This window comes from Mycteria americana, chromosome 4 (genome assembly GCF_035582795.1).
Source record: "Mycteria americana isolate JAX WOST 10 ecotype Jacksonville Zoo and Gardens chromosome 4, USCA_MyAme_1.0, whole genome shotgun sequence".
NCBI lineage: Eukaryota > Metazoa > Chordata > Aves > Ciconiiformes > Ciconiidae > Mycteria > Mycteria americana.
In genome coordinates, this window is record NC_134368.1 from 30470478 (window position 1) to 30485061 (window position 14584).

The window sequence follows — 14584 nt, forward strand, 5'->3', positions numbered from 1 at the left end:
AAAACCCATCCCCTACATATAGGGAGGAGGGAGCCAGAAAAATTAAGCCATAGACATTTTGTGTTGGATATCAGATCTATGAGGTAAATACAGTTAGAGAGAGGCATTTGAAACTTCCAGCTTTAGTGGATTCTCCTGGCGTTTCAGTTACTTCTCTGCAGAAAAAAAACCCTCTTCTCACAAGACAGATGCAAGATAAATTCATTAATGTTTGTTATGCTACAAACCCATAATAATGAATCCCACAGAAAACCCAGGAGGAAGACACTAATTCTGTAATCAGCACAGAACCTGGCTGACGTTCAGAAAATAAAAGAAGGGACACAACCTGAACTAAGAGCTTATAAGAAACACTGAACTGGGTTTTTTTAGCTGTTTTTGTTTTTCCTGAGTAGAATCACTCCTAGACAATGAATACAGCAGATATCCCACGGAAAAACAGTATATGACCATGTAACATTCTTTTAGCAACATGGTTATTTTGTCTGCTTTTGATTTGCTTTCTAAGGCTTCTTGCTACCATAATCTTGCGGCTTTTGCAGTTATGGAGGGGAATAATAGTTTTGAAAACAGGAGGAAAGGATTTCAGACAAACCACCACACACTGGCAATTCACTGACCTGAAACAATCTTGAGAAGACATGAAATGTATAGACAGCACAAGATCCATCTGTATCTGACAGCATTTGATTGACATGGCAGCGCCAGGCTTGCTCTTCATCATCGTACGCCACTGGTTGGAATGCTGCCAATATGGCAGAAAGAAATGGTGAAGGAGGTGGGGAAGTTTGTACCTCTGGGAAACCATCCTGTTCTTCTTCATCTTGGCTATAAATAACAAACAGCAGAAATTAACTCCTTAGTGAATTTTGGGGGGGGGGGGGGGGGGGGGGGGGGGGGGGGACGGGACGGGACGGGACCCACCACCAACAAAAAAACCTGTTTTGGTAAGAAGAAAAAAATAAGAATTTGGAATTCAGAATAGTGTTTTGTAAAATAAATAATCAATGAAATAAGGTAACTATGAACCAAGAAAAGAGTAAAAAAATAAAAAACTTTTGCTACTGCAATATAAAAAATGGCTTATACTCTCAAGTACCTCCAAAGTTTATTAAAACATGTATTTCCATGCATATCTACAGACAAAGGGCTATCTGTATGTTATATATAGCTATATACAGCACTATATCTATACACCACTCAGAAACCCTGTTTTTTTTCATGCCCCCAATAACTCAATTAACATTCAACTCTTCAAGTTTTTATTCATCTAAACACATGGTCCACCAATATCTATAACAAATTTTAGCTTTCCTTAAGAGAAACACAAGAGCTCATTTAGCAGTGTAATACTATTTTATAACTGTCTTAAGTAACAGCATAAGTGAATGGAGATAGATTGGAACACTTTCATTTTTATGGGCAATCAATTTAACGGGCCTTTGTTCAAAGAGCATTCTGCAGTCATACTTTCCATTAAGCACCAAACGTGCAATAAAAATATCAAACTATAAATTAATCAATGCTACTACTTACAATCATTAACTTAATTGTTAAAATTTTCTGTATTACAAGGAATGATACATTTTGACAGTTCTTCTTGTATAATTGTACTTACGCAGCAAAAATACATGTGGGAGGATTCCAAGTACATATAGTTTATTAAAATAATTTTTTAAACACATACCGTTTTCCTCTAGAACAACCACCTCATTCACAGTGGCACCAAGCATGTCTTAAACAAGACTTAAACATGACTTAAACAAGAAGTGGGGTGCTGTTTTTAGTTACGTTCATTTTAGTAGCACAAAGCTCAAGAGCTAAGATGCAATCCTTTTGAATAATATTTGTAAGCAAAGCGTCAAAAAGATTTTCAGGTATTTTTAAACTAGTGTATCAACCCTATAAATAATCACCTCTGTCGCTCTTCAAACTAGAGCTATGGGATTTTTCGTTTGTTTGCTTAGTGTAAATAAACTAAAACCTTAAGAGATTTTTCAGTTGCACATTAGGAAATAAACTGCTATTAACTGGTACCAGCCTTTAATTCTTGCAAGGCATATTGCAGTAGGTTGTGTATGGGATTACAACATTCAATTTCTCTGTCTCTGTCCCAGTAGAACCTTCTCAAATGACTTGGTCTTTTACAGATCCTATTGTGTCCTTTTCTGTAAAAGGCTCCTTAAATGATCTCTCTGCCAGAATATACACTACATCTGTGTTCCTATATACACCAAGTCTATGTATTATTCAATCTAAACTTCTGAACAAATTTTAAGTATGAACAAGCCTATGAACAATTTGGAATTTTTTTGTTTGTTTTGGTTTGGGTTTTTTTGTTTGTTATCCCTCCTTCTTAGACTGTTACTTTCAAGGGACTTAGGGTTTCACTTTAAATATGACTCACCCACCTAGGACTAACTACAACTTTCCCTCTCAATAGTTATCAAAAAATGGAAAAACATTATTTTAATTTAAAATGTCTCAGAAATATACAAGAGACTGATTAACCTTAACACTGAAAATAAACCTTGGGCAAATTCAAAGACAAACTGGCCTGACTCCTACAGGAGCTTTGATTAAAAAAAAAAAAAAAAACAACCTTTTTTTTTTCCCTGTCTTTGGGTGCCAAAATAGGTTGTGCCATAATTCACAGCAGTTCAAGGGCTTTTCCATGTTATATTGCTTGCAGCTGGTGGCTGCCAAGAAAACACTCCAAAATGCCCTCTGACCTCTTTTCACATTTCTGTCCTACTGATGGTGATGAAATGTGCTAGATTTCTCTTATTCAAGAATTCTCACCTTTTCCTGCACAGCTGTTTTCCCTGCACCAGAAACAACTGCTGAGCAAAGTACTGAGTTTATTTGCTGTAACAGGCAACGCCAATCAACCATTATTTCAGATATGTAAAACATCATTTTAGATACTTGTATTATGGGATTCATGGAAAACCCACACCATGAGATTCATGCACTCTTAACATGTGATTTCTGTTACTTAGAACCGATATTAATCTTACCTAGACAAACCAGAGAAGTCCGCTTCTTCTTCTTCACATCTCTCATCTAGCTCTTTCAAAGCAAGAGTGACATCCTCTTCACAGATAGATTCAGAATAGCTCTCAGGAGCTGCTGCTTCTGCCAATTCTGGGGTCTCTTCCAACTCAAGAGATTCATGACAGACCAGACAGTCTTGTTGTTCTTGTAATAGATATGACCCAGTGTCTTCACTAGCAGTGCTAACCTGTTCATCCCTTACGGCTGAACTGCCTTCCTGTGAATCAAACATACTTTTATTACTTTTATTATCAGGGTTTATGTATTCTTATCAGCTTTTATTATGGTAAAGTAACAGAGTTATAAAAAATTGTTTACAAATATCCATTTATACTTTAATCATTCAGCTCTTTGGATTGTTCACACAGTTTTACTTGAGCAAAGACAGGCAGTCTATTTGTAACGTTTATAACTTCTGGTTACCATTAATAGCCTAGAATATGACTTATTATTTATAGCAAATACAGTTTCTCAAATACACTCAATTAAATCTGTTAAGGGAACACTCCCAGAAAAATATCTGCAAATAGCTTCAAACATATTTAGATCACAACAAACACGATCAAGACTTTCATATTTTATTTTTCTAGGTAAAGACCAATATGACTGCCTCATGCTTGCGTTTGGGGTCTGGAACCAGTACAGAAAATTTCTTCTCCTCTCTACTCTCCATTTTAACAAGTTTCTAAAGCATAACTGAGCAACAGTGTAACAGATGAACAATGGAAAAGGGACATTCCACTATTTTTATTATTTTGCCATTACTGTTAATATGGGGAGCTTTAAGGGTTTAACCCTGAATCTCTAAATGTAGGCTTTCAATCACTGGCAATTGTAAAAAGACGATGATTAAACTCAGGTAGGTAATATTAGAATGACCCTTTCTCCCTTCCCTCTTCCTCCATTAGCATTGTTATACTCATTAACATCACTATATTGAACAGAGGAATTCAGATTTAGTTAATTTACAATGAATCCATTTGAAACCTTTTACTGGCTTTTTCTGTGGAATAAAAATAACACTTTCTTGTACTTGCTATTTCCTAAAGGCACAAATTATCATGTTTTCATTATTAGTGTGCTGGTCTTCCTCTACTGGCATATCCAAGACTGGTCAACAAACCTTTGGACAGCCTCTGAGAATACACATCACTTCATGGGTTTCATCAGTCTAAACAGATCCTCTGACAGATAAATAACTGTACACGTATTAGAAAAGACAACTCAGCTTTAAACAGAACTATATCATTTTCTTTCATGGTGATCCTAACCTTATCTCACTTTGACTATGGTACTCCTCAATGTGACACTGCTGTCATCTGACACAGCTAGTGACCACAACTTCTAATGCCTCTTTTTGTAAAAGTCAAATCTGGAATTTTATTGCACAGAACAGCCATTTTGTCACACTGAGCAGCTAAGGCACACGGGAACGCAAGACACTTTTACAATACCACAGCAAAATAATCTGGAGTGAAGCAGTGGTCCATTTCTATTATAGATGTTAACATATGATACAGAGCTGCACTGATCGTGTCTGGTAGACGTACATATGAGGGATACATTTTTAGAAAATATTTAAGTGCTAATTACTAGTTAATAAATTTACAGCTGTTAGTCTTCATAGTGCCAGCACTCCTGATTTCTGAAGTTTTCCGTGTAACATGTCTTTACTACCAACATGAATGTTCTTCAAGTATCTTAAAAATGTGATCTATATAGTTGACAACTCCCCAGAATCTAAGTAAAATTACTTCTAGTAAACCATTCCCTCATAAATCTACAGTGCAAGTGAGTAAAATAGAGAATCATTTTAGTCAGAAACTTTCATATACTTAAGCTTGTAAAACTTATTGTACAAAACTGAAAATATTCTTGTAAGCTAGACTGTAAATTCCCAACTGGACTGTGAAATGTCCTTTTTGCAAAGATACATGCCATTACTGGGAATCAGCCAAATACATTCAAGTAACCTTTTTACTTAACTCTTCAGCATCCCTACAAGAGAAACAAGGAACTCAACTGCATCTAACCAGCACAGGCACACATTTTTAAAGAATGGCTTCAATTTTTTTTTTTATTTTACCTCAGATAAATTTTGATACATATTTATTTATATTAAAAACATTCTGATAACTGACATTTGGCATGCAATGAAATGCCTGTGTTGAAAGAGTTATATATAAAGTATATGGGCATAGGAAAAAAACAACTGCACTATGCTGCGAGGTGTGCAGTATAAGAATTCAGAACAAAATTAGTTTACTGGCTTCACAAATTTTTCAAAGTGAGTTGATAGTATGCATATTTTCAAGCTCATTCCGTAAGAGGCATAAAGCCAGCTCTCCCTTTTAGCAACAAAATCCAACTAGATAGCTAGCTCTTGTAGATAACTTTGAGCGTTTGAACTGTGCTTGAAGAAAACATATGTATTTGACTGAATCCCATATTCTAACAAGCACAAAATAAACGTGGAACACATCACATTTAGCAATTGCAGTTATATGCATTTGCAGTCTTTTTTTTTTTTTTGATATAGCAATTTTTTCTGGATGCTGCTCAGTCATGAAATTATTTTACAGCCCAGTTTAAATGTTTTCAGTATTTTTAATGACATTGGTGCTTTTTTTGTTTGAATGTTTTCACCTGGATTATCAGAAGTATAGTGGTTTTATAAAGGGAGCTGCAGAAAAACAATGAATCCGAGCATGAAGGCAGCCTCAGAAAGAACTATGAAAACGTAAAAATGAGTCACAGCTGAGAATGTACCACAAGCGAACAACGGAGAAGACAAAAGTTCTATCATGGTGAATTTCATTCTATAAAATCCCAGCTTATATATAGCTTCTCCCTTTTGAAATCTTAACATAAACCATCTATCCTATATGGAAAAAAATAATCCAGATTAAGTGTTCTTCCTCACCCAAAATTCTATTGGAACAAAAATGCATGTTGTAGACAAGCAGTTGAAGCACTAACAGAACGATTTGTTTGACAATCTAAGCACAAGTGCTCTACAAAAGTTGAGATAATTTATCAACTGCAATGTAACCACTTTTAAAAAAAGCTTATAGATAATCCTAATGGAAAAATATGAAAAATGGGGGAAAAAGCTGCTTTATAAAAGCCACAATATTACACTTTTAGAAGGTGAGGATTTTATCACAAAAACTGAGTCACCCACACTTTCCCTTTGCTGTACTCCAAGTAAACCTCTCGTTCTTACAGTTATCTTCATTAAATGTTAACTAGGTGGGTGATTTGCCTGTTAAGACGAGTGATTTTCTAGGTAGCAAACAGGTAGACTAGAGCCTTTGTTCAGAAACCCCAGTCACTTGAACCAGTCAGTTGACTGTTTAGACCAACCTGGCTGAAGATTCATTCTGAAGTGTAAATGGTGCACTGGTTATTCAAATACACATAGGAATAGCTTAATTTTCTGGAAAACTCAATAAAACTGTATGTTCTGTTAAAGATGGGATTAGCAATGCTTGTCCAAATAAAAATAAGATTGCCAGTAGCATCAATAATTTTAACTGAAGAGATAAAATGTCCACCTAAACCAAGCCACTTCAAATTCAAGGAAAAAACCCAGCATATTGAGGTTTTAGCTACAACTGCTAAATATTGTAGGAATTGCAGCAGATGAGAGTTTTACTTTAAATGAGATTTTTAAATTTTAAATTATTCAAAAGATTTTAAAAACCAAGAAACTGAAGTACTCACAGATTTGCAGGCGGCCATTAGCTTGAAATCTGTCTCAGTCCACACAGGCCTTTCCAAAAAAGTATACCACTAGCATTCTGTGGTCCTTTTTAAAGGATTATTTAATGGAACCAACTGCTAACACAGCTGGCCTGAGGTTTTACTCCCATATAGCACCAATCACATTAACCCAAAGAAAGCAATTAAAAAAAAAGGGTGGGGAAATATAAAAAAGTATTTGAAAGAAAATGTTGCTGAAGAAGGATTTCAACCATATCAAGTAAAAGCATCTTTGAATATTAGCCTATTTTCATTCTGCACCATGAAATGATCATTAACAGCCCTTCAAGAATATTTTTAACCTGTGGTAGGTTCCCTCAGTCCATCCCAGGTAGTTTTCATACTGAGGAAACGTTTTGTAAGAACATTCCAACAGGTTAGAAATATTAAAAGCAAATCAAATAATCAGTGTAACAGCTGAAAATTCAGTTGAAAAGAAAGCCAAAGTTGCTACTAAACACTAGAAGGAGCCCAAATCAGCCATGCACCAGCCTACATTTCTCCCCACCTCAGGCAGCTGGTTGCTAGAGTTATCTAGAGGAGAAGCCTCCAAACTTGGGGTCTCAGTTCTGATTTGAAGCACCTCTTCTGTTCCCACACTGCTAGTGGAATCTTGGGACTGAAGTGATAAACCAGCATGATCTGATATTGTTTCATCTATGGCAGAATCGCTGTTTAACTAAGACAGAAAAGAAAGAAAACGTGAAATTCTTCATAGTTTATCGAACATATAAATTACAGGGAAAACACACGTTAGCTTTTAAACAGGCTGTTTCAGTATGGTTATCTGTTTGAATTTATTTACATATTATGAGTTTAACAGCTTTACACTAAAACCATTACAACCATCATGTGCATTTCTGTAACATTTAACTTTGAAGAGAAGTTTGAAGTTATCTTTGGGATCCAGAAAATTATTTCCTTTCTTGTTCTTAAAGGTCTTTGGCACTGATGAAATGCGAGACTGAAAACACTGAAGAGCAGAGCTCTTTGTTATGGCCAACATTAATACAAACTTTGCCTGAAGTCTGAGCCTGCTGCTCCCCACCCACTCAATTTTTTCCTAATTTAATTTTTGTAATGCAGAGAGACTTCTGAGTGGCCAGCATTCTTGATTTTCCTCAGTTATATGTACACATGCTTCTTCAAAATCCATAATTAAATTAGCAATTTTAATGGTTAAACACAACTGAGGCTCCCACTTACTGCTCTTGTCCTTATTATTTTTTTTTTTTTTTTTCTGAAGCTAGGAATCCACAAAGACACACAGTTTGTATATAACACATGCAATTTAGTGCTTATATTTAAACAAATATAGTAAGTATAAAGTATAACGCTAAAAAAATTAGTGTTGCACTAGAACTATAAACTCGTTATGTACCACCAGTAGGTAAAGTAACTCTTTCCCTTCATTGATGTTGTTATGAAAAAGAAGCTTAGCCACATGAATTTAGTTCCTCTTTAGTTCACTTAGGCTGAAAGTGTGAGCCATACTTATCCATTAAAAGTGCAAGTGAAAGCTTAAGTTCTCAGATTCACAGAATCACAGAATCATATAGGTTGGAAAAGACCTTTAAGATCATCGAGTCCAACCATAAACCTAACACTGCCAAAAACCACCACTACACCATGTCTCTAAGTACCTCATCCAAACGTCCTTTAAATACCTCCAGGGATGGCGACTCAACCACTTCCCTGGGCAGTCTGTTCCAATGCTTGATAACCCTCTCGGTGAAGAAAAATTTCCTAATATCCAGTCTAAACCTCCCCTGGCGCAACTTGAGGCCATTTCCTCTTGTCCTATCACTTGTTACCTGGGAGAAGAGACCGACCCCCACCTCTCTACAACCTCCTTTCAGGTAGTTGTAGAGAGCGATGAGGTCTCCCCTCAGCCTCCTTTTCTCCAGGCTAAACAGTCCCAGCTCCCTCAGCCGCTCCTCATAAGACTTCTGCTCCAGACCCTTCACCAGCTTCGTTGCCCTTCTCTGTACGCGCTCCAGTACCTCAATATCCCTCTTGTAGTGGGGGGCCCAAAACTGAACACAGTATTCGAGGTGCGGCCTCACCAGTGCCGAGTACAGGGGGACAATCACTTCCCTAGTCCTGCTGGCCACGCTATTTTTGATACAGGCCAGGATGCCATTGGCTTTCTTGGCCGCCTGGGCACACTGCTGGCTCGTATTCAGGCGGCTGTCAACCAACACCCCCAGGTCCTTCTCTGCCAGGCAGCTTTCCAGCCACTCTTCCCCAAGCCTGTAGCGTTGCATGGGGTTGCTGTGGCCCAAGTGCAGGACCTTGCACTTGGCCTTGTTAAACCTCATACAATTCACCCCAGCCCATCGATCCAGCCTGTCCAGGTCCCTCTGCAGAGCCTGCCTACCCTCCAGCAGATCAACACTCCCACACAACTTGGTGTCGTCTGCAAACTTACTGAGAGTGCACTCGATCCCTTCGTCCAGATCATTGATAAAGATGTTAAACAGAACTGGACATTAAACATTCCTTTCACAGAAAAATAACTTACCATCTGCGAACGAGACAGTATCTGACTTGCAGTCAGGGCTGCTTCTTCTTCTGAAGACTCATCAGTATCTTCCTGGTTGGTCAAGTTCAAGCTAGGTGTGCTACCTGAATACTGACATTCTTGAAGAGACGGTGTGTCTCCTTTGTCAATACTGTCAAGAGAGCGCCTACGAACGCCCCAGTTGAAGTTGTCCATGCTTTCACCCTGTAATAAAAAAAGTGTGCACACATATGTATGTACGAATTTCAACATAATAAAATTAATACACAAATGCAACACAGAAAACACAAGTACTGAATGCATTATGAACAGAGTTTCAATCAGCCCTTTAATTTTATTAAAATTTTAAATACCTTGTTAAATGATGTTTGTAGATAAATTAAAATATATGGCAAATGAAGTAGAAATCTTTTTAATATCTTCTTGGAAAGTAACTCAATATATAATCTAGAACTGTATCAGTATCAATTTTATATATCTGACTAAAAAGTACAAACACACCACAGACAACAACAGATGAACAAGCCAGGACACCAGGCTGCAACTTACCTGCAGCTCCTGGTTAGCAAAAAGGAAAACACATATAATTAGAAAGAACGAGGACAAACACTTAAAGATACTCTAGAACCAGGGAAAAATGTTTTATTACATAAGATTTGCCAACAGTAAAAGACTGATTCAAGCTCTGGAAAAAAGCTTTAGTCAAAAAGCTAGTACTTAAAATAATTTCTCTTTCTAATGGGAGATTGATTAAAAAAATGAACAGACAACAAAACACTAAAACCAGCATGCTTATGATACATTTTCTCTAGCGTAACATGTAAAGCAACTGTTTCAACAAACATTCAATGAAATTCTTTAACTAACACACATGAATCTAAACTGACCACATCCAACTGACAAAGCACCATCAACATTAATTCTATACAGGTTGTAGAAAAAGCAATGTCTTCATTAACTGTTTAACCAGCTACTTTGTGTCAGTTTCATGAAATGCACCCTAAACATCAATAACTGGATCCTGTCTGTTTGCACATTTAAAGCTGGGATACTTGGGTTTCAAACATCCAACATACTAAGAGAAGTCCATATCTTAAAAACACTAGTGTTTTAATTCACAAGTACAATAATGATCTCTGATTTTTGTCAAGCGCTTTGTCAACCTTCAACAATTCATCTAAGATGGAAAACCTGATCAGTTCACTTCGCCAGACTACAGGAAGTTCTGAAAATCCCACATCTAGCCCCAAATGTGCAAGTACGGGTTCCAAAACTGCTCTAACAGAGAGAGTGTCTCTTGAGACTTAAGAGATCATCATGATGTGTTAAATATGCAAAGCAAACTAAGTATTTTGTAGTCTCTTTCCCTCTTAGTGATTTGTTTTGCTCCAAAAAGATGAAAAGTATCCCAACAACAACAGTATCCCATTCTTTTGCTTTGCTTTGCAAAGCAAAAGAAAAAGCAAAAGAATCCCAACAACAACAAAGAACTACTTCTGTGGGCTGAAGCACTTAAATTTAACCTGAATATTACTCAGATTTTAATGTAAAAGCCCCAGTTCATATTGTTGACATTTAATTATTAGCAACAAAGAACATTCTATATTTTTGGTGCAGAACTAGGCAGATCTTTTATATGCTGCACAATTTATATGTAATGCCCTAAATTTGTACAAGCTGTACTTTTTATTTTTTTTCTTTCAAGTATAGCACTACATGTTGCAATACAGGCAAGTAATGAGAAAGAAACTGTCTTTTATTCATTATGATCTGCTATTAAAATAATACAGAAAATGAAGTTAAAGATTAACTTGGTTTGGTAAAGTTTTCAATTTTTGGCATCCTACCTGCAAAGCCCCATCTAGTGTTAAAATAATATTTTACTACTATTGAGCCTTGATGATTCTGAACTGTTTGACTACTTGCATTCAATATAGGAATTTGTATCTGTATAGTGTGTGGTCACATATATGCAATAGACCGCAGTGAGCCTGTACTTTTCCTAGAAGATGCAAATATTGGCTGAAGTGAATCAGTACACACAAAGCATGAAGAAAGTGAGACAGAACTAAAGTATTAGGGGAAAAAAGAGCAAGTTTTTGTAAAAAGGGCTAGATTAATCACGAGAAGAACAATCTTAGGGTTTAGATAGGCAGATATTCTTCCTAGTAGCTTTGTTGACCTGCAAGGGTCTCCATTACTAATTCAGTATTTTGTACAGACTGTAACAAAAGCACTGAAAGAAACTAGAAAGCGTTTGATTTCTTCTCCCCAGTCCTTTTACAGTCCTAATTTTAAGCTTTAGCAAATTCTGGACTGAAGCCTTTTATTTACCCCAAACAAGTAACAACTGTTAACAGGATCTTTACTATTTCTCAATATTTAATTTTGTTTTACCTCCCCTCTCTCTTTTTTGACAGGAAGAGAAGTGGAGGAAACATAAGAACTGCAACAAACCAGATATAATGTAAAAGTCAGTGCAAGCAATTATGGTGACCAAGTTAATCGTATATAATGAGATAGTATATCATACAGTTTGTAACTTTGAAAGCTATTCTTCATGTTTTCAAAATGCAGAAACATATCAGGAACAAAGATTATGTTATTTTCTTAAGATATTGTTCCATAATTAAGTCTTCTACCGCATTGTACCCAGGTGTTCATTCTGTCATTGGCTTATACCATCATATCACTTCACTTTCAGATTAAGTCACTTAACCTCCCCCAAACAATCCCAACCCTCCTGCAAAAAACACCCAACAATTTGCAACAACTTAGCACTGCGAAGTTTGTGACACAGGTTTCTTTATCGTGTAAGTTAAGTTCAATCATGTCAGAAATTCTTCCCAATTGGATTAGTTAGAAGAGCTGCCAATTCCTTAGAATTGCACCAACATAGCCTAATTTTTAAAACGTTCTCAAATGGAAATACACAGAAGAAATCCCAAGGTCTCACCTCTGCATCTTCCAATTCAACATCTAAAAAGTCAAAGTCTTTAAAAACTCCAAATTGTTGTTCACTGGTATTGTCTTCTACAGCCACTTCCTCCTCTTGAATCACTTCTTCTGTTGTTGAAATAAGACTAGTTTGTTGATCTCCAACTTCCAAGTCTTCATTAGAAGAAAACACAACCTGCAGATATGGGTAAAAATATAAATAAAAAATTCCAACTTCTGTAACTCCAGAAGTAAGCTATCCTGCTTCCTGCAATTTAATGGCATTAGCGGCAGTTAGCTTACCACTATAATGATAATACTAGGGCAAGTGTAGACTGCAATTTTTTCAAGACTAGTTGGATTTTAAACATTTTTAAACGAGCGATATCGTTCTCTCCTTAACGTAACTGAGAGCTGCAAAGGTACAAATAAAGAAAAATATATCCCTGAACCTTCATTTTCATAACCACAATATTAGTCAAACTTAAGAACAAAAAATCCACCATAATAATCATCCACATGACAGAGGCCATATCATTTTTGCCTACCAATTTCTGTGGAAGGACTGTATACCTTTAAAAAGGTGTCCAGTGCTGGCTTCCAGTGATGATAATCTTCACAAATTACAATTTGCTGTTTATTTCCATTTGAATTTTTAAAAATCTCTTCAGTTTCAGCTTTCAGGCATCTAACTTTATTTATTTTAACCTCTTCCACTAGGTTAAAGATCTGCCTCCCATCAATATTTTTCCCCAGCTAAGAACTTCTATGTCACAATAAAAAACAATATTCTAGATGATAACCAAGGCAGGCTACTCACTTTATTTTAAAAGCTCTTAATGTCATCACCACCATTAAGCTTAGTATGCCAATGGGGGTGTTTTCTGTGCCATACACAGAAGTAACACCATCGGCCTATTTTTACTCAATAGTTACGACTATTGTTCCTACTGATATCCATGTTAGTTTGAAGGCATGTGATCCACCGGTCATTTTCAATGGATTCTATAGTATTTTCAATACAGCATCAACATCCTTGCAGCCCTCAGCCATTGCTGCCCCTTCTCTCTAAAGCACATCTTATTTATAATGGACTAGACAGAGATTTACTCAGAACAGGGGAGACCTAGCTCCATCCCCTCTTCTAGGCAACACAATTAAAATTCATACCTGCAGCCTCAAACATACAACATAATATTCTGGAGTGGCAGGGTAGTCCTGCTCTTCTATGAAGAATGTAAAGTGTTGAGAAAAATTATTAAGGATTAGTCTGATCAACGGAGCTCCTTAGTAGCCAACTAATTTAATTTGGAGAGGAAAGATTTGAGTTCCAATCCAAGGACTTTAAAAAATCTTGTTTTGATAACCACATAAGATAAAAATTAAGAATCAATCCTAGTAATTTATCTTTGCTTTAAAACATATAGTCCTCCCTGTAAGACCAACCTAAATTCACTGAGACGGCAACATTCGTTTTGGCTGAATTTAAATACTGTTTTGAAATCTGTCTTGTAAAGAACAGTGCCCACTGGACTTCTTGAAACTGCTCTTCATAACTTCACCAATACCTGAAAACGTAATGGCATTCCCGCTACTGGAATTTAAAAACCAAAACACACCACCATCACCACTTACTGAAGGATTCTTGGGAAGACCAGATTCTGGACCACACAGAGAAAGCACATTCATTAGCTTCTCCCTAGTTCTTCTCTGAAAAATATACCAAAGAAAATCACATAGCAAGGCATTTGCTGGATGTCCAGGTAAAAATGTAAAACATCTGCATTTTTAACTTGTCATCTTGCATGCTGACATCCTCTAAAAAGAATCTTACCATTTTTTCTTTTCACTAGTATTAGCTTTTAGTTTATGCTATATTCATTTATAGTTTTGCTAAGACACAATATAGACTTCAAATTACATGTCAGCAAATTTTTTTTATACATTCATAAACACTGTCTATAATATATGTATAATGTGCTTGAGACACAATGTACCTGAGATAGCTGTGGTCTCTTCCAGCTGACAGGAACTAATGCATTTGAATTGGAGCCTGATGAAGTTGAAGAAGTGCTCCGGGTGACAGCAATAACTTTTGGCTTCCCATTTCTACCAGCTGCGCTGTGTTGATCACCATACTTATTCCCAATGATTGGTGTCTATCAAAGACAACAAATGCTTTCTTAAAATTCAAATCCATATTAGTAAAGACTACACATTCGATTTCAGAATTTAGTATTATATAAAATGTAGGAGGGTTTGTCTGTTTTTAAGCATTCTGTGAAGCCCATGCCTAATCCA

General features: G+C 36.4%; 1 protein-coding gene across 8 annotated transcripts in view; it reads right to left on the bottom strand.

Moving 5' to 3' along the window:
* The window catches only part of FRYL (FRY like transcription coactivator), a 178006-nt gene that overhangs the window by 16070 nt on the left and 147352 nt on the right, over positions 1 to 14584 (bottom strand). For all 8 annotated transcript variants that reach the window (XM_075500035.1, XM_075500034.1, XM_075500032.1 and 5 more), the window contains 7 exons: positions 14281 to 14442; positions 13919 to 13993; positions 12303 to 12479; positions 9347 to 9550; positions 7331 to 7501; positions 3021 to 3274; positions 621 to 828 (listed from right to left, as the gene is read on the bottom strand). In XM_075500035.1, coding sequence (XP_075356150.1) covers positions 621 to 828; positions 3021 to 3274; positions 7331 to 7501; positions 9347 to 9550; positions 12303 to 12479; positions 13919 to 13993; positions 14281 to 14442 — 1251 coding nt within the window. The remainder of the gene's footprint in view (positions 1 to 620; positions 829 to 3020; positions 3275 to 7330; positions 7502 to 9346; positions 9551 to 12302; positions 12480 to 13918; positions 13994 to 14280; positions 14443 to 14584) is intronic.